The 24,875-nt window shown below is 37.6% G+C and overlaps 2 protein-coding genes across 5 annotated transcripts in view; one reads left to right on the forward strand and one right to left on the reverse strand.

The window, feature by feature from the left end:
• The first annotated feature begins 358 nt into the window (after positions 1–358).
• On the forward strand, positions 359–3,927 carry LOC107561130 (platelet-derived growth factor receptor-like protein). Its single transcript, XM_016245501.1, has 6 exons — positions 359–524; positions 1,312–1,591; positions 2,122–2,273; positions 2,360–2,659; positions 2,741–2,877; positions 3,258–3,927. The coding sequence occupies exons 1-6, from the start codon at positions 470–472 to the stop codon at positions 3,447–3,449; spliced, it is 1,116 nt and encodes a 371-aa protein (XP_016100987.1). The 5' UTR covers positions 359–469; the 3' UTR covers positions 3,450–3,927.
• A 583-nt stretch (positions 3,928–4,510) lies between these two features.
• LOC107561108 (microtubule-associated tumor suppressor 1 homolog) overlaps positions 4,511–24,875 on the reverse strand; it is a 41,987-nt gene continuing 21,622 nt past the window's right edge. For 3 of the 4 annotated variants that reach the window (XM_016245490.1, XM_016245465.1, XM_016245471.1), the window contains 9 exons: positions 18,270–18,490; positions 14,583–14,649; positions 9,049–9,263; positions 8,655–8,760; positions 7,827–7,900; positions 7,600–7,695; positions 6,804–6,920; positions 6,545–6,642; positions 4,511–6,162 (listed from right to left, as the gene is read on the reverse strand). In XM_016245490.1, the coding sequence (XP_016100976.1) occupies positions 5,949–6,162; positions 6,545–6,642; positions 6,804–6,920; positions 7,600–7,695; positions 7,827–7,900; positions 8,655–8,760; positions 9,049–9,263; positions 14,583–14,649; positions 18,270–18,490 (1,208 nt within the window). In that variant the 3' untranslated portion in view covers positions 4,511–5,948. The remainder of the gene's footprint in view (positions 6,163–6,544; positions 6,643–6,803; positions 6,921–7,599; positions 7,696–7,826; positions 7,901–8,654; positions 8,761–9,048; positions 9,264–14,582; positions 14,650–18,269; positions 18,491–24,875) is intronic. The other variant, XM_016245480.1, reaches the window with a different exon arrangement.

Below are 24,875 nucleotides of genomic sequence, written 5' to 3' on the forward strand. Positions count from 1 at the left end.
TACAAGTTTGTTTTGCTATTCGGCCCGAATCGTTTTCTAAAGTGTTTTTGAAAAATCGCTTACCCCACCTTTAAGAATGACCATATGTTCAGATAAAAATATTCTTTACTGTTCTAAAGAATGTCATATTCGTCTTGGATGGTCTGGGGGGGGTGAGACAATTAACAGCATTTTTTTTTTTTCATTTTCGAGTAAACTATTCTTAAAAATTTGAAAGACGTTATCTGGATTATGAGGCCAATAGCGCAAATAGCTGCAGTCCCACAGAGGGCATTAGAGGATCACAGACTGACACTGAGGGGGGAGTGTGTTAGATGGGCTGGGGAAATTCCTCTTTTTTCACAAGGATGGAGCTGACTGTGTGTAAGCGGGACAGACAGTGGCTGAAGAGCTCCTGTGCTGTTCTCAGGCCTCCCGAGCAGCAGGAACAGCACCGTGTGCCCTGCTGGAACTCTCCACTTCAGCCAACATGAAGCTCTGGCTCTTCTTCACACTGGCACTGCTCTGGCTGGAGGTCCAAAATGGTGAGCAGATCTCTTTTATTTTTTTCTGCCTGGTTATTATTACTTCAAAACATGAAGTAAAAAAAAAAAAAATAATAATAAAAAGGTCTTTCTCTTGTTCCGAAAGAAAATAAATTGAGAGATGTTTCTGGATGAACGTGTATGGTGTGCCAGTGGTGCCAATGGAAACCAAATTCCAGAGTAGAAAGGGGAGGAGAGATTAGATCAGGGCAGAGTTTTACTTAAACTTACGTTTAAATTATACAACAGAGACAAAAGATAGAGAATCAAATATGTTTGCATCCTAACAAGGTAACTTTTTTTTAAAAATGATTTCTTTCTTTTCATTCAAACAGAAATCAGAATCAAAAGGAATCAAACGATCTGTATACAATATTCTTCTAGACCTCATGATCCTCGCATGTGTCAAAAATGAATTTAAAAGGAATTTGTGATTCAATGAACTTCAGTATTGTACGCTTTTGCACAGAGAACAAGAAAGGCATACTTCCAGCTTTGCTGTTTGTACAGCTGTAAGCTGAAGAATATAGAGCAGATTTCCAGATGGCAGAAACCTCTTTCGCTTGCTCTCTCTCTCTCCTTCTTTTTTTGGCTTGGTCATAGGAGTTATAAAGTGTCACAAAGAGAGAAATTAAACACATATGCTGTATTATATTTAATGTCTACTAGCAGTGAATAAATTAATGTTATTGCTCTTTAGAACTTCCCCATGTAAAGCTTGCCCGTCACATCCAAATGCTGAAACAACACGCTGTTGACTAGGAAAACTGTGTTTTGGTTTATCCAGGTGTGTGTCAGCAGGTCAAGCGTAAGAAAGAGGCTGATGAGAACCGCATTAGAACAGGAAGAAAGAGGGTGAAGGTTCGCTACCCCAAAGTAAAAGAAAAGGAGGCAGGAAGCAAGGGCCAGTCTATTCTCACCCAGGTCCTTGATAAAGCCCGTTTTCTCAGATTGGGCGAGAGCCTTTCTTTGAATCCTGGGAAAACACTGGAACTGAGATGCAAAGGGACTAATATAGGTTGGGCGTATCCCTCTTATCTGGACACCTTCAATGACAACCGTCTCAGGTATTCTTTCTCATTTTATCTATTCATTTAATATAGTAATCATGGTAACCAACTGTATAACACAGTTTTACTACAAATACCATGGTTAAACTATGGTTAGTGTAGCAAAACCATGGTTAATTTGTGGTTACCATGGTTTAACTATAACCATGGTATTTGTAGTAAAACTGTGGTTATACAAATGGTAATCAATATGCCAAAAAAACATGGTTACTACACTTTTACTACAATAAAGCCAGTTAATTTTCATTACAAGATTACACTGCATTTAAATAAATACAACTTTCTATTTTAATAAAAAAGTTTAAAAATTGAAGTCAAACTGAAAGAAAATGATGTTGCCTTGGAAAATAGATGAATTCAATTTTTACTGGATTTCATTGAGTGTTTATTTTCTTTAAACGAACCCTACATTTGTAGAATGACTCATATAGTCCATAGTATATATATTATATACTGCAGAAATAATACAAGTAGTATGCTGTTCCAACATAGCCCAGGTCTAGATTTGATTGACTGCGTTGTTCCAGCATCAAGCAGCATGAGCGGTACAGTCAGCTGATTCTGACCTTGCCCTCTGCTGCTGATACGGGGGACTACAGCTGCCGGGTGGTGCTCTGTGATGGAGAAGAATGTGCAAAGGATGGAGAAAGCACCTCTGTGACCTACATTTACTTTACAGGTACAGCATCTGTTCACATATCACACAAACACATCTACATCATCTTGAAACTCCAAAGACATTCTTACTATTCTCTTTGTATCTAGACAAAGATGAGCTGTTTGTCCCCTCTGCCATCCATTTTGAGATCATCTACCTGCGCCCTGACAAGCCCGCCACCGTCCCGTGCCGGGTGACAAACCCCAAAATCAAAGTCTCGCTGCACAGGGAAGTTCCTGCAGAAGAAATCGCTGTGGATGGGACCCAGATCTCTTACAATCCCACTAAGGGCTTCATCATCCAAAACCCCAGTCCAGAACACAAGGGTGCTTATTATTGCAAAGCCAACAGCACCACGAAAATCACTCCACAAATATCCACTAAATACCAGCTGCTGTATGTGGAAGGTAAGAGGAGAGCACAATAGTACTGCTAATAACAGTACTAAAAATAAAATTGTAAATAAAATTGCATTTTGCCCCTCGTAGTGCCTAGTGGCCCCCCTTTTGCAACTATTGAGGCTTCTTCGAACACATTGAGTGGTGGAAACATCTTTAACGTTACTTGCACAGTTCTGGGTGAACCTGAGATGAATGTCAGCTTCAGCTGGAGGTATCCTGGCCAGGTGAGTGGTACATTATTTTTTTTTCCTTAAGAAAAGTGCAATTATTTTCACCACTTACAATAAGAATATTATTTCTTGAGCAGCAAATCAGCATATTAGAATGATTTCTGAAGGGTCATGTGACATTGAAGACTGGAGTAATGATGCTGAAAATTCAGCTTTGCATCACAGGAATACATTACATTTTACAATTTATTAGAATAGAAAACGGTCATTTTAAATTGTAACAGTAATTCACAATATTACTATTTTTGCTGTATTTTTGATCTTACAGAGCATAAGAGACTTCATTCAAAAACATAAAAAAGTCAATTATTCTAAATGTTTGACAGGTAGTGTAGATTCAGATAGATAGGTGTTAATATGACGCGTGTTCTCAGGGTCAGAGGCCGGTGAATATTCATGACTCCTGGCGCCTGATAAACCGCGGTGTGGGACACACAACACGCATCTCCCAGAGCGTCATGATTGTGGATGATGTTGAAACGATTGACTATGGAAAGTACATCTGCAGCACCAAAAATAAGCATGGCGAGACATTGGTGGCCACAATGGTAAAGTCACATGAATAGGAAGAAGAACATAAAGATTATATATTGAGCTGAGCTGGACTCCATTTACACTTCAGGCTTCTTGCTGCTGAATTAAATCCTTATGAAAAACATGCATTCTATATATGACTTGGAAATAAAGTGCTTCTTTTCAGCAGACTTAATGATGCAAGTTAATGCAAGCTTCATGTTCAATGGTAAATCAACAGCATGCTTAACACGGTTTATGAATGCACCGCTGCCTGTGAAATAGTGTTTTTCCATCAAGAACCTATAATACTGAAAATGGAAGGTGTTAAGTTCTAGATGCATGAAATATGTCTGAGGAGCGTGAAGGCTTTGTGCTCTGCTCTAATGGACTCCGTATGTGGAATGTGCAGTGGGAGCCCAGTTCTTATTTTGGTTCAGTGCGACACATCGTTTCTCCTCCTCTCACAGAGATTTCGGTTATTGAATTATTAGCAATTTAAGAATAAGTTACAGTAGAATTCACAACACAGAACAGATCACAGTCAAACTGCAAGCCCATCGATGCAGCTCTAAATGCTGCCATAGACTTCCAGCCTGGACATGAAGAAAATAAATAAGAAAACCAACAGATACAACAGGTTCCTGCACAATTTCACTGCTTGGCCCCTTAAAGGGAAAGTGCTCTCAAAAATTAGAATTCGGTCTTCATTTTTTCACCCTTACAGTACGTTATTCCAAACCAGTATGACTTTCTTTGTTTTGTGAAACGTAAAATATTGATAACAGTTTCGGTTCTAATTGACTGCCATTATATGGACAAAAAAAACAAACAAACAAACAATGTGATGTGACATGTGGCCAAGTATGGTGACCCATACTAGGAATTAGTGCTCTGCATTTATCCCATCCAAAGTGCACACACACAGCAGTGAGCACACACACCGTGAACACACACCCGGAGCAGTGGGCAGCCATTTATGTTGCGGCGCCTGGGGAGCAGTTGGGGGTTCGGTGCCTTGCTCAAGGGAATCTCAGTCGTGGTATTGAAGGTGGGAGAGAGCGCTGTACATTCAAACGGTTACCAAATTTTTTTTTTGTCTCTTCTAGAGAATTCCATACAGGTTTGGAATGACATGAGTGAGACAAAATCTTTAATGACAAATTAGATTTTTAGATTGACTATCAATTACATGTTATAAACACAGGGCGACATTTACACCCAGATTAATTTAATTCTTTATTAATTGCATATTTTCACGAGTTTCAGTTTCACACCAACATCCACACAAACAGCTTCGCAATACATACCAACATAATTTTTTTTTTCTTCAGTTGCTTTTTAACGTCTTTGTAAATAGCTTGAATGTAAAGCTGCAGTGGAGGGTTTCAGACAGAGGGGGAGCTCCTGAGGCCACGAAACATGCTCGGTCATTACATTGGTCTCACGATCAGACATAAATATAGAAACAAGGACAAACAAACACTCAAATCTGTCCCTAGGGCTCAATCATACTGATTAATATACAAAACCTGTATTCAAGAAAATCGCTGATTCCCAATTGTACATGCCTTCAGTCACAGGGCTGCCCAATGACATGCCATTTCAATATCAGACACTTGTCCATTTATAGCATACCATTGCCATTAGACTGCATCTCTGATTGCCAAGAAAGTGAGGAATTCAAACTTTATACAGGCATTAAAACAAAACATTCAAGACTTTGAATCAACTATTAATAATTTATTCTGCATCAGTCACTGTATTGCATCTCTTCTATGCATACATGAGTGATATGGAGAGCAAATCTGTGATGAAACATGCATCATGATTTGGGCAAAGCTTACATTGTTGCGGTTCTTAATGTGTGATGATAATAAAAATACCATTTGCAAAATCAAAAATAAAGGCATGATATAAACAAGAAAAATTTTTTTGCATAAAGTTTTGAGAACACCTGGTTGAGATCAATGAATATTTCCATTTGAGTAAATAGTAACAGTCAGTTTATGGTATGTTGATCTATGAAGTGAAAGGTTCATCTGGGGTCTGAGCCAGGTCCTGCATAAAATAAAGGGAAACCAAATGCTACACGAGCAGCAGCATCTGGGAAATGTCCACTGGCCGGCTGGCATTTGGGCATTTGTCCCAGAGCAAAGATGATCTGGGTATATACAGGTACACTTCAAGGCGTCTGGTGGAAAAGCTTCATAAATTGATAAAGGCCCCAGTCGTGGATTCTAATGTCAGTCCTCTATAGAGAGGTGGTAAAAATCAGGAACTCCAGGAAACAAAGTAATCCAGGAGGAAAAAACAAAAATTTGAGAGAAACCTTCTACAACCCCTGAGATATTTCCTTTTTCCTCCATAGTCAGATGTGAAAGGCAAAGTATGAGGGTGGTCTCATTGGTAAGTGCTTCTGTGCAATATAGTCTTCAGTCATGAAAATTCATTTCATATTGAGAGATATGAATATATATCCAGACCAGCTTCAGCATGCAGGAAGCACTCCGTCCTGTATGAAAGTGCTTCCTGGAAGCTGAAGGCCATTGTTATCTGGGCGAGACGGGAGGGCTGGAGAATGCCCCTGAGTGCCGCGGTGACTGGAGATTCAGGGACGGGGAAGGGGAGACCTTACGGGGGCTGCTCAGATCACCGTTGTGGAGCTTCCAGAGCAGCTCTTCATTCTCCATAGACAGGCGTTTGTTTACTTTGGACTCCTTCTGGAGGGTTTCCTGCAAAACCGCCTGCTCTGTGGACAGTTGTCTGCAATGGAACAAGTCAACTCTGGTGAACTTTATTAAAGTAGTCACTATTACTGCACAAGATGAAAGAGCAGAAGGTCTCAGCACAAAGCTTTGCTGAAATGAAAACGCACCTTTCTTGCCACCACAAGAGCACAGAGAGTAATCAAAGCAATTAAAGTGTCACAGCACAGCCAGAAGCAATTTTGTAGAATTTCTCTGCTACCCACACCACATGCAAATACTATGAAACTTCAAAGAGTTTGGTTTGCTACAGGTTTAACTGAATGAAGCCCACTGGGGAAACACCCAAATGTTAGAAGCTAAACAGGTGGATTGAGTAAAATAATTTCTAAAAAACCCAAGGGTATCACGTTTATGAACACGAGCTTGTGGTATGCTACCTTGACAAAGCTGCATGTCTGTCCATTCTGGCTTTGAGTTCCTCATTTTCCTGTTGCAGTTTCTTAAGACATTCATCCAGCTTCACATTCCTCTCCATCTAAGAATAAATCAAATCTTAGTTTTCTTCCAGCACAGATACTGTAGAAGCATCAGATTTACTGTTTTAAACTGTTTATGTCTTTACTGTGATTAGAAAGTAGGACTACAAAGAATTTCTCCTGCAAAACGGCATTATGCACCACAGATAATTGAGCTCACCAGTTTGTCTATCTGCACGAGTTTCTTGTCCTGTTCATGGATCTGTTTGTTTTTGATGTCCATCACTACTTTAAGGCTTTCAAGCTCCTGCTCCAGATAAAGAATATGGGAGTCCTTCTTCAACATAAGAAAAGGGAGATCAGGAATATATACTGGCTTTCTCAACCTGGATCATTAAGACTGAAATCATGTTATCATGCTTAAATTTGTGGAATTTAATTAATCTATATAATCATCTATAAGAGTGAACTTAACAGACAATAATATACTATAATAATAATTAGTGTGAGAAAAAGAAAAAACGTATACGGTTTTAAATTCAGATTTCCACTTTTGGTGTCATTCCCACTGTACAATTTTACCCAAAAATAATGTTACTGTCTCTAATAAAGAATTCTCCAGTGGTGTGTGAATATAAACACTGTTGGGTATTGTTAGTGAACAAACTAAAATGTGAAAATTGTCTTTTAAGAGTGTTTAGATAAAAGCATCTGCTAAATGTATAAATAAATGTAAGACACTTTATTTTCTAACAGCTGAAGGGTCAAAAGTGTCCGGAGTTGAAGAAACACCCATATATGAACTTTCCCTGTGCTGCATCGTCATTCTATGTATAGGACAGGGTCTGACAGCATTATGCAGGGTAGTTATCTAAATATACTTGCATGCATTTTCAGAATGTTGAGAGTTCCGGAATCTCCTTAACCCTGATTGGAAAGACCAGTCTAATTTAAAAGCAGCGACGCATTACTATCAATAGCAGATGTTTGGGAGCTATACAGGACTGATAACGTACCTGTGTTTTCTCAGCCAGATCCATCCTTCTCTTCACCTCAGCATTCAGCTTTTCTTTGAGGTTGCTATTTTCTGCCATGAGCTCCTGAATTCGATTCTGTTTGAGGGAAAAATGTACTGATATGAAAATGTTTGTTACATTTTGACAGGGCAAAATACAAGAAAGGAAAAGTGAATGGGGAACACTAATGTTGTGTGGAAAATTTCAGCTTTTGGTCACTGCCTTACAGATAACGTGTCCTCTGATTCCCTCAGTGTTGCGTTGAGAGACTGCATTTCCTTTTCATGGGACTGTTTGAGTTCTGAGAAAGTCAAGACAGAGCAGAATATATCTGAGCACGAGAGGTAATGCTGCTGCCTTTAAACATTCAAGTAACAAGTGCACACGTTTGTTTCGCTGTCTTACTGAGGATTTTGCATAGACTTCCACTGACTTTCTATCAGGTTAATGGTTAAGCCTTTTTAACTAGTGAGGACCAGTCCTCACTAGTGGGTTGTCAAAGTATTTCACAATATAAGTAGGACATTTGGTCCTCACAAGTATAGTCAAAACTAGTACACACACTTTTTGTTGGATTTTTGTGTCTCCATAGACATGATGGTTTATCTACTGTACAAACGTTATATTCTATCCATTACACCTACTACTAAACCTAACAGACATGATTTGATTTATAAAATTTTAATTTTTGATTTATAAATTTTCCTAATGGGACTGTCCTTTTGTCCCCACAACATCCAAAATTTGTGGTAAATAGGGACAACTAAATGGGGACATTGCATTGCAATTGTATACTGTTACAATTTTATATACAGCTAGTTATAAACAGTATAACCTAACCCTAAATCTATTTTTATGACCTTTTTTTTTTATTTTTTACTTTAATTTTTTTTACTTTTATACCATACACAAATGAGGACGTCCCTAAAAGAAGGTTTGCAGAGATTTTGCCAGGTTTAGCTCGCTTCTGGTTACAAATTTGTCCCCAAAATATTCAGTAGCACATACACACAAATTTTAGAGAAAGAAACAACACGAAGCACAATATTATCTACCTTTGAAAGTCTCTTCAAACTGTTGTTTAAGGCCATCCACCGCCTCCATATGGCTGACTTCCAGTTCCTTCTTCAAAGCCTCATGTTTTGCTCGCAACTCTTTTAGCTAGACAAGTACAAATTAAATAATTTCCTAAAAGTCTTATTGGTTTATTTGAGTGTATAAATTATTAGGAAATCAGATGTCATACGCCCAAACGATTACAAGATCAAGGCTCATATGCCAAGATACAAGAAAAACAAAAGCAATGAAATTACTCCACATAGTTATGAGAAAGTGATCTTGTTTAAGTATTAATATGACAGCTTAAGACATCTGAAATCAAGTATACCCAACAAAAAGTGTGTCAGGACACTAGAGGACAAAAGAGAAAAGGCCCATTGTTCTCCACACCTGCTGCTCCATCTGAACTTTGCACTTGTCAGCCTCCTCCTGGTAGGTCTGATGGACCTTCTCCCACTCAGTGGAGTAGAAGGTCTTCAGTCTCTCCTCGAGGTCAGCGAGGTCCGAGTGGTGCTGCTCCTGGACCTTCTGTAGAACTCCATCAAAAGCAGCACGCAGCTTCTCCTTCTCCTGCTCCAGACGCTCACAGGAGTGAGCCGAACTCACTGGGGAAAAGATCAGATCATTTGGAAGTTAGAAGATCAATTAAGTGATTCAGTTAGCAAACATCAAGCCCATAAAGCACCATTTAAGATGATTGCCTTATTTTCTGGCATGATGACAAGCAACCTTCTGACTTCAAAAAGAGCAGGACATCTGATATCTAATGCACCAGGTTGTGATATGAAAATATAGATATGCTATATGTAGACAGCAGTGGGATAACCAGAGCAAATGCTGAAAGGCCAACTCGTCCATTTGCTGCTTTGACATCAGGGCAGGCCCTGCCAACACTCAATGCTATGATTCATTACTCAAGTATTCTGCATTGAGTCCCAGTTGTCTCTACTGTTATGGTATCTCCAGCAGTCCTGTTAATAAAACGTCAACTGTTACAAGGAACACGTCAAATTACAACTGAGGGAAAGTTCAACAAAAGGAACATTAATACACAGAGGCATAATGAACGGGCGTTTTCTAACCTGTCACTACGCTCTCTCAATCCCAACTGTCTCACAGACACTGTCCCTGTGAGCATTAGCTACATTTGCCCAACTCTTATATTGGTTTTCTGGCTGGATAGATGGCCTATGGTTTACCATAATTAAGGTACAACATTAAAAGGACTCATATAGGCAAGCAAATGACTTGACTATTTTTTTGGTCTGAATTTATTTTGTTTTAATGTCTGTTTATTAATTAATTAATTAATTTAAATATCTGTATTTATTTATTTGTCTGTATGAAAATAAATGATAGAAAATAAATAACTACAGCACTTTGGTCGGCCTGTGGCCATTTTTAAATGTGTTTTATAAATAAACTGAACTTGAACTACCTGTATTTAAATGTATTTATTTATATCTCTGCATTTATGTTTAAATATCTGTATTCATTCATTAAAATATTTATTTAATACACGTATGCATTTATTTAACCTCTTAAGACCCGGCAAAACATTTTAGTGAAAAATTCATATTTTTTGATGTCATTAAATTGTTTAGAGCATTAAAAAAATAAAAATAAAAATAAAAATGATATTTCATTCATAAGTTATGCTACGTCCTTGGTAGAGGACATCGGGACTCAATTTCTTTAAAAAAATAAAAAGACATGAATGAACATGCATAGGCAAAAACAATTGATTTTTAAAAAAAATCACTAATACATTTTTAGTTTTCAGGATTTTTTTTTACCAAACTTTGTATAAAAGATAATTCTCAACTATGTTATAAAAGAATGATTTGATATACCATTTTTCTTCATGCAAAATGTGTGTAAAATGGCCACAAACAGATTTTCTCATTATATATAATGCATCTATGAACTAAATCTAATTTGCATATAAATGTGTTTTTGGGGCAACATGTAATGAAAAAAGAAGTGTAATATTGAGAGTAATAATTGGCAAGATTTTCATAATAATATTTCATAGGAATATTGAAATATATTTTCTTTCCCTATTCATTTGTTGTGTCTCCCCAAATGCGTAATAAACATGCTTTTAATCCCGGTGTCCTCATATGAGGACATGTATGAAATCAACCTCCTGTTTCGTAACAAAGTCATATTTTGATTTGAAACACCATAACATTTTCCTGAGATGTTGGTTTATGACACACAGTTTAAAAATGGGTCCGATTTAAATGACAATTACAAAATATTATCATATTTCTATAAGAGTGTCACTAAATTAATATCAGAGATTTTTGAAGACCAAGGAGAGGGAGTGGTCATGGTGAAACATCCAAACATTTAGTATCTCTGAAAAGCCCTGCATGTGCTCTGTACAGGACATCCAGACTTAAAACTGTGGCATGTATAGTCTCACTAAAATATAATGTCCTCATATGAGGATGCAGGGTCTCAGGAGGTTAAATATCTGTATTGAATTAGATTTTTATAAATAAATGAATTGCATGGATAAATAAACTCATACATATAGTGACTTGAAATAAAAATGTATGTGATGTTTTAAAGAGGCATGAAGTCAAAAATGTCAGGGTGATACAACAGTCCTCAGATCACAACGAAGAATAAAAAATAAAGGAATGAAACAAAAAAAGATGAAGCCAAACTACTTTAAGTTTTATTATTGAATAAAAATTAAAGCTGCTTCACTGTTTATTGATATTTAAAAAACTTGTCCGCCAAATCCAAGACGTGGCGTAACCAACAAAATCATGTGATGCAATGAGCAAGCAAAGGCCAGTAAGTATCTTTTAAGTAAGTCCCTGGCCCAAGCCACTATAATGAAATAACAGCAGAAAACCAGGCAGCTGTTTCAAACAGAGCTTACCAGTCCACTCACTTCATGAGGCTAATGTGATGCTCACATTAGCGCAAAAACCCCTTCAGTGAGTATGCTGGGAACAAAATTATGTCTAACTTGTGTAGAATAACAGCTTAATCACACCAGATTGTTCAGCTCATCTCATCTGTTTACCGGTGCATCAGTTGCCATTTCTGAACCTCATCTATTAACAAAGGACAAGAGCATGTCAGCAAAATAAATTACTTGAATGAGTCACAACACAAGAACGGCTGTTGTTCTCCAGAGGGAAACTTGGGTCATATCCCTTACTGGCACTGCAATCTAATCATCTGTATACTGAGATGAAAACCACAGATTTTTCCCCTTTAAAAGAGAGTCTTAAAATGAGTTACAATCAGAATCATTATAAAAGTTGTTATTAGGGGTTGAATAAGAACGGTATCTATTGACCCTGCTGTACAAGAAACAGTAAGCAGAGCTAAACCATGATCAGATCCACTCATAGAAGATGAGCCAGACCCAGAGCTCAATAATGGCTTGATGAATTTCATGAATCTGCAGTGTAATTCTATTATAGGTTACATTTATGATGTAGAGCACAGATGAAGGCCTATAAATAATCCAAACAATGCAAACAAGAGGAAAAACAGACAGTTAGGAAGGAGGAGGGTCCGTGTACATTTTGATAGTTTTTTTTTCAATTTGAAATTAAGCAGAAAAGAGAAAACTTTTCCACAGAAGAAAAAAAAAAAAAAAAAAAAAAAAAAAGGACAAACAGGTCATGACTCGACAGTCAGCAAAAATGACTGTGCACATGCATCCAAGTATATTTAGCTAATTTCAGAAAGTTCTTGGCAGCAGAAAGCTTGACAAACATGTTGTTTTTATGCATATGCACATCTGTTTGTATCTAATCTCTTTTATCAAAATGGAAAATGAAACTACATTTAACAGGCCTGTTTGAATTTGCTTCAAATCAATCACGTGACCTCGTCTAGACATCTGTTGTTTTCAAAATAAGCATGTTTTTATATTTAAAACTATTCACAAAATGACACAAAAGGCAAGTGGCTGCAATGAAGTTAGCATTCGGCACAGAAAAGCTAATAAGTCACATGACAAATAGCAAGCTAAATTAATTGGACACAGTTCTAGCAGGTTTTGTGTGAAGACAGAATTCGCTTCATTGGAAGAGAGCAGTTGTCCTGTGTTAAAAGACACTTTTGTTTTATAAGGGAATTCTGGGTGTGTGCCAAAAAACATGGCACGCTGCAGTATTTACACTGACATCACTCTCTTCATACTAGGGCTAAAGCAGAAATTAATACTTGAAGCTATAAACAGTGAAACTTGCAGCTACATTGTGACTTCAAGAGGTGGTCTGAAGAATTCGTATAGGGGTCAGGAGCACTGAAATGTGCTAATATGCTCAAGTGGTGATTATAATAGTAAAGAGTGATTCTTTTTTGTCTCTCAGTGAGAGAAGAAATTAAGTCACAATATGGTCACAATTATAGCTGCGCTATTAGTTTCGCTGTTTAATCAAGAAAAGCTTCAAGTATTAATTTCTGCTTTAGCCCTAGTATGAAGCATGCTCAGTGAGAGAATTTTTTTTTTCGGATTCAAAAAAGACATTAATCCTACACAGTTGATACTGTATATCAGTCAAGAAAGAACATAAACCCTCATATCTCTCCCTTGAATACGCTCAGTTTTCAGGTGGTAATATGAGCTGTGAAATCAATGCATCAGACGTCTCATGGGAAACACTGGCTGATACTAAATTCATTTCTTCATGTTACTTTGCCCATTAGACTGTGAGGGACATCAGACTTGCCTGACCTTGTCGACAGACATGAGCATGACCTTCACATTCCAGGACGGCTCACACTCTCTGCCTTAAGTATGTGCTTTCTGGAGGGGTCTCCTAAATGAGCCCTATGGGAGGGAAGAGCTCTTCCAGCAGGACCAATAAAACAAACAGACCATCCTCTTTATCTACAAACACATGATAATTCATGTACTAGTAAGCACGCTCAGTGGTAGGTAAATTCAAACGCACTACCAGTCAAAACTTTGAACATAAGAAATATATATAGTGTCCAAAGTGGCCAAGCTTAAATGCATTTTTTTGTTTTTATGCAAATATAAATGTGCCTATGCAGTTCTTTACATAACTAAACAGGTAAATATGACAGAATAATGAAGTTAACAAGTGTCTTATATACACTACCATTCAAACGTTTGAAGTCGATAAGATTTTAGAAAGTTGGAAAAAGTGTTGGAAAAAAATAAGTCTCTTATGCTTACTAATGTTACTACAAAATAAGTGTTTTCTATTTAATTATATACAGTGGGTACGGAAAGTATTCAGACCCCCTTAAATTTTTCACTCTTTGTTATATTGCAGCCATTTGCTGTGTGTGTGCTGAATATTTTTTAGGATTCTTTGATGAATAGAAAGTTCAAAAGAACAGCATTTATTTAAAAAAGAAATCTTTAGTAACATTATAAATGTCTTTACTGTCACTTTTGATAAATATTATGCATACTTTCCAAATAAGAGTATATTTAAAAAAATATAAAAAACGTATTTTAAAAAAATGACTGACCCAAAACTTTTGAATTGTAATGTACATGGGAACTCTAATATGATTTAAAAAGCATCCCAAGATGCACTACATGAATTTGGAGGAGAAGCTCTTTTTAAGCGCACTGCTAAAAAAACACATTTAACCTTCTTTGGTCACATATTTGTGTTTTTGTAGTTTATTACCACTACTCCATAGTACAGAAATAGTAGATGTGTCCAAACTTTTGACAGATTCTGACAGATACAGTAGAGGCCATCATACGGTAGCGTGAGAGGTCACGGTAGTCTGCATGTTACGGCAAGCAACGGCACACCTACTGTTCATCCCAATGATTACCTTGTGACCAGCAATCCAAATATTACATTAATTACAAACAGCTTCATTTTGGAAGCTCTTTCCATTCTTTCTGCAGATAGTGAAAGCCAAGCACTCTACAATGACTCACACACACTTACCCAGCTCCTCACGCAAGGTGACCAGCTCCTGAGACAGTTCCTTGCGCTGCTTCATCATCTCCTCATGCTGCAGGAAAACAGAAGGAAAACCAGTTCAACATTTCTCAATGCAACACATGCATCATATTACTCAAACACAAAATGCCAAAAAATATGTCGCCATAGAGCAGGGCAGTGCCAAGTGAAATCTAATGTCATGATGAACAACTCTGAAATTCCTTTGGCAGACATGAATTATGTATTAGGTTTTTCCTTCGAAGGGTATCTGTCAAATCACAGGACAGGATGGGTCGGATATTTTTCAGTTTTAATCATGCTTGATTGGCATGACAAATAACCCTATTAGCAAAGCATTTGCAGGCCAGAAGCATTCAAAGAAAACAGGCTTTACTGTAACTTATTACTGTTACGAGGTATTAAAAGAAAACACCAATTGTTGTGCAATAGTCGTGACATATCTGCATGGGCATGCAAGCATCCCATAGCCCAGCTTTGTGGTTTATGCACCACTATGACAGCTTTCTAAGGGTTTAATAATAATAATAATAATAAAAAAAAAAGCATAAATGACATCAACAACCGAATGTAGAGCAATGAAATCAGCAGCGTTTCTCTCTCTTTCACAGTGGAGGACAGCCAGCGGCACAGCTGCAGTGCTGTCAGCCTCCCCAACCAACACAAAGCCACTTCAAAAAACGCGTGCTGCTGTCCTGACCTGCCCCTTCCCCCAGAGATCAACGCAAACACTTGCAGAGCAACATTTACACTGCAGTTATAAACTCATCATAGCATATTCATTAGAATAAATCAAACAGTATAACAAATCCGATTTAAAAATACCACAAACTAATCATACAGAACTGACATGCTTTACATAGGCATCCACAGCTATCCCTTTTCAAATGCCAATCTATCCCGCCCTGCACCCTGCGGTGAGGATAATATCTTTACCCTGTGTCCAGTGCAGGGAGCATTAAGGCACACTTTGCTGCCGGAGCAGCCCATGATCCCGTCTGTGACTTCAGTCCAGAATGCAGGAAGACAGCAGCCCAGATGCATGAACCTCTGCCACCTCTACCTCCTCTCTCTGCCGTCTGGCTCTACATCGGAGGGACTAGTGGAAAAAGCTCATTGGCTCTCACCTCCTCCAACCACTTGCCTTCCCAGTGGTGAAAGGATACCGTAATATATCTAAAAAAAGGGCAATGGAGGGAGGCGGATATATTGTGCTTGGTAGGCTGCTACATAAATGCTGCACTTTAGGACACCCACAGCAAGTACAGCAAAGAGAGCAGAAAAAATGAAATGTCTGACAGTTGGATGATTGAGTGGCACTTAATGAAATGGTGCATGTTACAGAAGAAGTGTGCAGTGACCTTCCCACAGGACATGAGGACAGAGGAGGACTGCTGTCTTTTTCTTGCTTTCCTTTCAGCACCTTCTCAGAATTTGCTAACTGAAAGCAGCGCAGGAAACAATTTAATAGCCGTATTTATTATTATTAAATGTTAACAACTGGACAATACACCTTAACAAAGGATGTCACTTTTAATCGGTCTTAAATGAAAACAAGGCTATCAGAATAAAATTGTGTCAAAAGTAAAGGAGGTCCATACCTAGTTTGGAGTTACTGTACACCAAAAAAAGTGCTGTAGAAAACAACAACAATAATAATAATAAAAATAATTGTTAAAAACCATTTATTATAAAAAATTCCATAATTTTTTTTGTATGCAGTAGAAAATAATGGATTGTTATAACAACATTAATAATAATAGTAACTATTTTATTGTTATTATTATTATAAAAAATACTATAATGTTTTCTATATGCATTAGAAAATAACATTATTATTAATAATAATAGTAACTTTTATTGCTATTTATTATTATAACTATTATAAAAAATACTATAATTTTTTTCTGTATGCAGCAGAAAAAACGATTATAACATTATTAGTAAATATTTTATTATTTCTATTATTATTATTATAAAAAGGAATTTTTAAAAATATATATTTTCTACTGCATACAGAAAAAATAGTAACCATTTTATTATGTTTTCTGCATACAATAGAAAATAACGGATTACTATTTTAATTATATCAACAATTTTTTATAATAATAATAATAATAATAATCATAATTAGTAATAAAAAATTAGAAACAATAAAAAAACCACTATTTTTTTCTGTATGCAGTAGACAACAACAACAGATTACTTTTGTATTATAAATAAACAAATTAAAAAAAAATGTAAACAAAAACTTTCAGTTAAAAATTCAACATATGAATAATGTTGGATAGTTTGGCGAGGCAAATCAATACTAAATACAATTTTAACTACTGCTGTATCAAAAGCCAAATATCACAAATAAAAATGAAAGCCAAATATTTAGAATGATGTGATCACACCAAGACCTTAAGTGGGAAAATACTTAAAAACATTCATTTATTATTATCAACTATATTAATTGATGTTACTGCTTCAGGGAAATCTTGTGTGGCCTCTTATAATGAAATTATGGCAATGTACACAGTGTGCTGACAGCTCATTGCAAACAAAGGATATGAAGCAGCCCTCAGCAGCTCTCGAGGCATCTCAGCGTGCTTCTGACCATATCAAGGCAGCAACTGGTACAATCTCACACAGACATGCTGAAGCCCAACCTCCTAATGAATGCTTAACAGATTCCTATACGGGACACTGCCAAAACACTACACTCACTTTCAAGCTCTACAAATATGATTACTGTCATGAAATGTTGTTGTAGAACCTAATTTTTCGACTCGTACATCTATTCACAATCAATATACAACATTGAATTTTCAAAAGCAGCACAAGCTGAAATTGTGCCTCATACATTTAAGATAAGCACTAAATAAAAACCACTTGCAGGAAAGAATCTTGGTTTAAGAGAAGAGCTAATGTTGTACTCTCCTTCTTTAAATTATTCTGTGGTGGTCTGTATGGCAGTGACCCCTCAAAGTAAAAATGTGAACCTGGACCTAAAAGAGAAACTTGTTTTAAAAACATACACCCCTTTCTATGGACTGATTCCTTAAGTGCCAGATCTTAATTATGGTAGTGCCTTTTAGATTAAAGTTGGTCTTGGTCCAGATTATGCTGGAGCAGCCAATATGCACTCCAGAGTATAGCCTGTCAGCTCCAGCTCAAGCAAACTGCACCTCTTCCCTTCTTTTGTGCGCGTACAAACTGTGGTGGTTCTCCCTTTCTCACCATTAACTTTAATCGTGTACAGCCACCCAGCCTTCCTACTGCCATTTTAACAAGGACAATTCTAAAATTAGCAAACTCTAATCGGTCCAGAGTCAGGAATAGCTGGAGAGATTACATGTTCATTAGGAAAGGTTGTGTCAAAGAAGTAAAGTGTTAAAAGTACATCAGCACAACAAACAGAGCAGAAGGGAGTAGCACAACATTACCTGACTGCAAACACAAACAATAGGACTACAAACCGAAACAATAGGACTACAAACCAATACAATCAGTGCTGCGCGGTCAGAACCCAACTTGATATCTAGATATCTAACTAACCAAAGAAATCTAATCCTAACTTGACAACTGATCAAAGACACCATCTGCATGCATTATTCATGTCTGCTGTATAGCAGAATGATTCATCATGAGCTTAAGCAATGTAATCTCATAATACTCATTACTCACCCCAGCACATAGATGCTTTATGACCACAGCAACAGCCTCAAACCTGCGATTGTTGGATCGAAGCGTGTCCTCCAGCTGCTGGATGGCCTGGTTCTTCTTCTCACACAGAGCCTTGTAGTACTCCACATTTCTGGACTTACTCTCTGGCGGTACCAGATCTGGTTGCCCATTTGTCGGGGGCTGTTGGTTTCGGGAACTCGTCCTTGACTTGTTCTTGTCATCTGCAAGAGAATATGCATTCAGTGTTGTGACAACATTCAGCATTATTCTTCTTCAAAGTGCTTCTCCAGTTCATAGAACTTAGACCCAACTATGTCACAGATGTTCATTAACATCCCAGAGATGATCCAAAAACAGACTCAACCCCTCACCAAATGCAACCCTGAATGAGATAACAGCTCACCCCATCACTAAATAATGTCTTCCCCTCTGTAGATCCGGCCATCAGAGACTTCTTATTTTAGCAGGGCTATGCCACAGTGGTTTTCATTTACGTCAGCTCATAAATATAACACCAGGACATAATCAGGGCACAAATCACTCTAAAAAAGCAGCCTCACTACTAGAGGAAGGTTACCTGAAGTAAGCCACCAACGTATAAAGCCGTAAAACCCCTGTGAAGTACATACAGCTTTTATAGGAAAAATATTTCCAATGCCAAGATCTAAAGTCTTTATGTAGTTAATCCAGTTTGTCCTAGTAGAGTTATTACATAACAACTTGGTGTGAGCAGCCTTGGACATTTCTGAAATACCAGCTTTAATAAGGCAGGGGTGGGCCTTTCCCCTCTACACTCTTAAAAATAAAGGTGCTTCACGATGCCATAGAAGAACCTTTTTGTCTAAATGGTTCCATAAAGAACCTTTAACATCTGAAGAGCCTTTCTGTTTCACAAAAGGTTCTTTGTGACGAAAGAAGGTTGTTCAGATTACAAAAAGCTAAGAAAGAGATGGTTCTTTAAAAGAGCCTTTGACTAAATGGTTCTTTGTGGAACCAAAAATGGTTCTTCTATGGCATCGCTTGAAGAACCTTTTGAAGCACCTTTATTTTTAAGAGTGTAATGTCACTCCTACAGCAACTGATTTACAGCTCCAAGTTTAGAAATTGCTAAAGAAATTATATAATGTGCATATTTAAAGTATATAAATATTTTAATAAAAATTATTATATATCTAATATTTATATTCTTTACATATGTACATATTTATAGAAATTAAATAAAACATTTAACTGAAAATGAAGAAAACCAAATGCGTCAAACCTGCAGCCTGAGCTATTTAAATTCTGGTTTCTAGAAGGCAAAAAAGCAGGGAGAAAGTTCATTCAAAAAAGGAGGGAGAAACACTTTCAGAGGGGGAAAAAATTATTAGCACCGATTCATGATTTTCAGCATTTTAGATCATGCATTAAGAATGCAGGAAAACACACACACAAACAAAGGTTGAATACCATTTATGCAGTTTCAGCAATGCAAGTTTGTTCACACTGCTTAAAAACATTTTGCACAACTTTTAATGCTATGAAAACGAATACATGAACATTTTAATTGTACAAATATCCAGCTTCTACATTAATGCAAGCTGGGATTCACAATAGTCCTTTTTGAGACAGCTTTCTAAGTCACAAAATGTGATTAGGAAACAGAGAAATTAGGAAACAGTCTTTTGAGAAACAACTAAGCAATACGAGTGGAAAGAGTTTTGGAACTTGATCCAAATGTCAATAAAAGATTTTCAACAGACATCGTCTAGAATGCTGAAATTTACTGCTGAAAAAACCTTTGCCAATACATTCAGAATGCACACAGTATATATATGAACGTTCTTCCTTTCCAGCATCCTGTTACGCCTTCAAGACAAAGTTGCAAACTGCTCTAGTCCTGTTAGTTCACAGTACCCACCCATAAAACAAATAGAGCGGTTTAGCTTATCACATGGATTGAAGTAACGAAACATTACAGTCCTTATAAAAAACTTGTCTATACTAACTAATGAAAGAGGCAAAGATATTATGAACACTTTACTGTCCTTGACCTCAGTTTGTGCAGACCAGTCTCTCCTGGCATCATATTTAATGAGCTAATGAAATGTAATCTAGACTGGCTTTTTAGAATCTTTTATTTGGCACACATTAAATTAGGAATGATGAAAATGAGAGTTAAAAAACCCCCAACATGAATCATGAACTATGAATAAAGATGTATTTTGGCATCGCTAACTTGGCTACAGTGGTCCTAAATTTTAATTTTTACATATGCCATTCTGTTAAAAACTAGGCAAAAATAAAAGGCAAAAATTTAGGTTGCCATGCTAGCCAACATATTAAAAATGCAGTATAATTCAAACCATAAGGTGTCATTGCTAGGTAAACATTTGTATGGCTCCCTCTGCTGGACAACTCATGTTAAGAGCAGACTGAATGTACATGAATGTGCAAGCACTGAATAGTAACTCTAAATAAGGAGTTATGCCGATAAAAAAATCAAGCAAAACAAACAAACAAACAAGTAAATCAATCAAACCTAACCATCCTGCAACACCCAAATAGTACCTTAAGAGTTACACCAATTTCAGGCTAGCCGATGTACACTGAAAGAAGAATGTAACTATAGACTAGATATGTACATTTTCTGAAGATAATGTGAGTTGTGCTTGCCGTGGCAAAACTCGGGACTAGGCAGTTAGTGGGGTCTTGTTTATCATGTTTTAAACATTAGCATATTCTCTGCTAGCATGTGTAACATGTTGAATATCCTGTTTGCTAGCATGTGTCAAACAAGCCAATCCCCATATGATGTTCTGATGCAGAGATATAGGTATTGCTAAACAGTTGCTAGGGTACTCCATTTGGTTGCTAGGGAGTGGCTTGACAGCTGCCAATGATGAGACTCTAAAGGCTGCTGGCCAGTATGAATGATATAAACCAACCCCTATCCCTCTATGACATTCATATTTTAAGATATCCCTCTTTAGGTTTGGGTTGTTAAGGTTTTTGACAGTGGTTGCTAGGGTGTGACTAGATTGTTGCCAAGGTGATATTTAAAGAGTGCTTGGAAGTCTGAGTCAAAAGAGGCCACCCACTTGTCTCTATGATGTTGTGATCCACAGATATACCTCTCCCCTTTTTTCAATCCAAGTCTATGGGCTGGTTGCTAGTGTGCTGAAACTGGTTGCTAGGGCGTGGCTAGTAAGTTGAAATGTCATTATTTATTGGCTGCTTGCTAGACTGAGTGAAATGATCCCATCCTGAAGTGGGACATTCTGATGCGGAGATATGTCACAAATTTTGGTCCAATGTAGGTCTATGGGTTTTTTTTTTCACCCACTGCATGAATATTGTACACCCGATCACTTAAAAAAAAATAATCAAAGCACACGTGTCCTCAATAAGCCGCACAATTTGACACCTCATTCATGGGTTTATGACAAATGGTGACATTTCTCAATTTAGAATGAGACTTATTGATGTAATTCCATCAGAGGCCGCCAGAGGCCACTGTGCTATTATGTGCCATTTACAGATGAAATGTTTTGAGAAATTATTTACAGATGTACAGTCCTGAGATGTGTTATGTATTGTTCAGGTGGAATATGGCCCGGGGGAAAAAGCTGTTCCTGTGTCTGGCTGTTTTAGTGCTCAGTGCTCTGTAGCGCCGGCCAGAGAGCAACAGTTCAAAGAGGAAGTGGGCTGGGTGTGAGGGGTCCAGAGTGATTTTACCAGCCCTTTCCCTCACTGTGGTTTAAAGGTCTTGGAGATTATACAGGGGGCACCAATAATCCTCTCAGCAGTCCTGACTGTCCGTTGTAGTCTCCTGATGTCTGATTTGGTAGCTGAGCCAAACCAAACATTTATAGATGAACAGGACAGACTCAATGAAGGTTAGAACTGTGTGAGCAGGAGGTTGAACTTCCTCAGCTGGTGACGGAAGTACAGCCTCTGCTGGGAATTTTTATAATTTTTTTTACAATGGGTCTCCTGAAGTCCACAATCATCTTCACTGTTTTGAGCATGTTGAGCTCCAGGTTGTTAAGTAGGCACGTGCAGAGGCTGGAGGGGTGGGGCTGTTTGAGCACCTGCCCCTTTTCCCCTTCATTTTTGGTAATTAAACGTCCTTTTGTGAAGGCCTGCCCAATCTAACCATTAATAGAATTAATGAATAATAATTTAGCCATAAATAAAATTACCCACGATGACCTTTCACCTTTAGTAATTTAGCGCACTACCAGATACCTTCAGTAATGTCCGCAGCTGCCAGTAAGTGGAGATCTCAGCGGAGCGGGGTGCTTGTTTACTCATATTATAAAATTATTATTATTTTACAAGGACTACGTTAAGAGAGCATGCACAGCTGTTGTTTATATTGCTGTGTGTAGCCTGTGGAAGTAACATTAGCTGCAGCAAGGGGCTATTATATTTTACTTCAATATTTTCCTAATGACATTTTTATGATTGGTTTATAAAGGCTACTACGAACACCTTTTTCCCATTTTTAATCACAGAATAAGGCAGGAAATATATTTTATAGTTTCTATACTAAATGATATGTCAATCCGTACTGCATTATTCATATTTATTTATTATCTGGAGATAACTTGAAAAACACACCATATATTTTCGCAATTGTGTGTTTATGGTCTTCACGTTTCATCAGTAAAAAGTTTTTCTGCTTTTTATTCAGCTCAGCTTCAGCGAAAGCCGGATGCTTGTCCATATTAGAGATTACCTGCACTTCATAAGTTATTACTTCTATGAGTCTGTTTTGGACTTTCTGCGCGAGAGCGTCCTCCGGCTTTGAGTATGAATGAAACACACCGCAGGAGACTGTTCAGTGCTCCGTAATGTTCACATCTACTCATTTTGTATACGAATAAAACGTCAGGTCATGCATAGACTCAAAAATATTATAGTTTTGAATTTTTAAATTAGTTTTTATTTTAATATCGTTTTCAAATTTCCTATAATTTCAGTTTAGTTAGTTTCATTAATGGTTTTGTTAGTTTTAGTTTTTATTTTGTGAACACATTTCTATTTAGTTTTTATATATTTCAGTTTCAGTTTTAGTAATTATAGTTTAGCAGAGTTAATGGAACACTTCCAGTGTAGACCAAAGCAAGACATTTAATTTAAGCAAAGTTGAATGTTTGCACAGTTTAGTTAACTCTTGCGCAAACCTCTTAATAATGAAAATAAAAATTCTTTACAATTGAACAAAAAACTAAAATATGCAACTTGTATGTAAAGGTTTTCAGAGTTACTAGAAAGCTACAGGCAGCTGAGTTTTTATCAGGGTTGGAGCTAAATTCTGCAGGACATTGACCCCTCCAGAGCTGGATTTGAGGAAACCTGTTCTTTGTAATCGTCATTGAAACTCTGTACACTTTATTTTTGTCCATCTGTGTTTTCAATGCATTCATTTGTTGGATCTTTTGCACAGACGAGCCACCGGTGCACACTACTGTATGTCCCGTCTCTCCCTCTATGAACGTAGCCTACACAATAAGAAGAAAATCTAAAATGCTTTGAAACCTCATACTACTCAAAACTAAATGCGATATGGTGATTTAAATTATGTTAGCACTTTACTTTGACGAGCCGCTCCAGCGCGCACACGCTTCAGATGAGCAACGCAATCAATCCCAGTTCTAAAGCTACACAGGACACGGCAAGCAGTGAAATCACAGCGTTTTGTACAGTCAAAGCGGTGCTCGTGTCATGGACTCGAGGCCATAGACTGTATAAAAACATGGACGTAGTGTCCGTGACGTCACCCGTAGGTTTCTGAAGAGCGGTTTTGAAGCTCAAAGTGGGCAGAGCCGGCCGTCGCCATCTTGGCAGTGCGTCACCATGCGTCACTCCCGGATAATCGAAAATGGGCAAAGAGGCGGAAGCTGGTTGCTGAAACCACGCCCACCTGGTTCGACGCCGGTGACAGCAGCAGCAATCCACCTGTCACTCAAGTGTCCACGCCCTTAGTTATGCAGAACTTTAAGGCTTAATATAATTTAAACGGAAACCCCCCTCACAGTTGTCATGAAGGGCAAAATTAGCTATATAGACCAAAATAATTTTTTGTACCAGGCTGTAAAAAAATTTTTCTGCTGTAAATTTGGCCATTTTAACATGGGAGGTCTATGGGACTGACTCCCTTCTGGAGCCACAGCCTCTAGCGGGCAGTCGATGAATTGCAGTTTTAGTCACTTCCGTGTTGGCTTCGCGAGAGAGACCAGAAGGATGCCGCTTGCTCAAGGCGGACGTTGCCATAGTAATCATAAAGCGTGACAAAATGACTATTCACTAAAGTCAGCTCATCCAAAATTTGTAATTCTCTGTCTGTTAACTCACTCTCATGTTGTTCTCGCACGTCAAACACGCTTTTAAACGTCTGTGCGCTGTAAGGTGTGCATTATTATTATTTCCCCATTTCATAATTTTATAGTTATTTCCCATTTAATTTTGTGCGTCTTGTTTTTTTAAATGCAAAAACGCATTCTCTGCGAATAGCCGCTTAGGATTCAGCTCACGTGCATGAAGCGCCAACTACAGGTATTTCCCTAAACAACCACAGGTCAGAATTTCTGGCACAGAATGATAGCTTGTTAAATTACG

Source organism: Sinocyclocheilus grahami, unplaced genomic scaffold (assembly GCF_001515645.1).
Source record: "Sinocyclocheilus grahami isolate Dianchi unplaced genomic scaffold, SAMN03320097.WGS_v1.1 scaffold23.1, whole genome shotgun sequence".
Lineage (NCBI taxonomy): Eukaryota > Metazoa > Chordata > Actinopteri > Cypriniformes > Cyprinidae > Sinocyclocheilus > Sinocyclocheilus grahami.

Bases quoted from the DNA above. Each gene is read 5' to 3' on its own strand.
- LOC107561130 (XM_016245501.1), top strand. From the start codon at position 470: ATGAAGCTCTGGCTCTTCTTCACACTGGCACTGCTCTGGCTGGAGGTC. The intron at 525-1,311 runs GTGAGCAGATCT...TGGTTTATCCAG, and splicing joins CTGGCTGGAGGTCCAAAATG to GTGTGTGTCAGCAGGTCAAG. The intron at 1,592-2,121 runs GTATTCTTTCTC...GCGTTGTTCCAG, and splicing joins TTCAATGACAACCGTCTCAG to CATCAAGCAGCATGAGCGGT.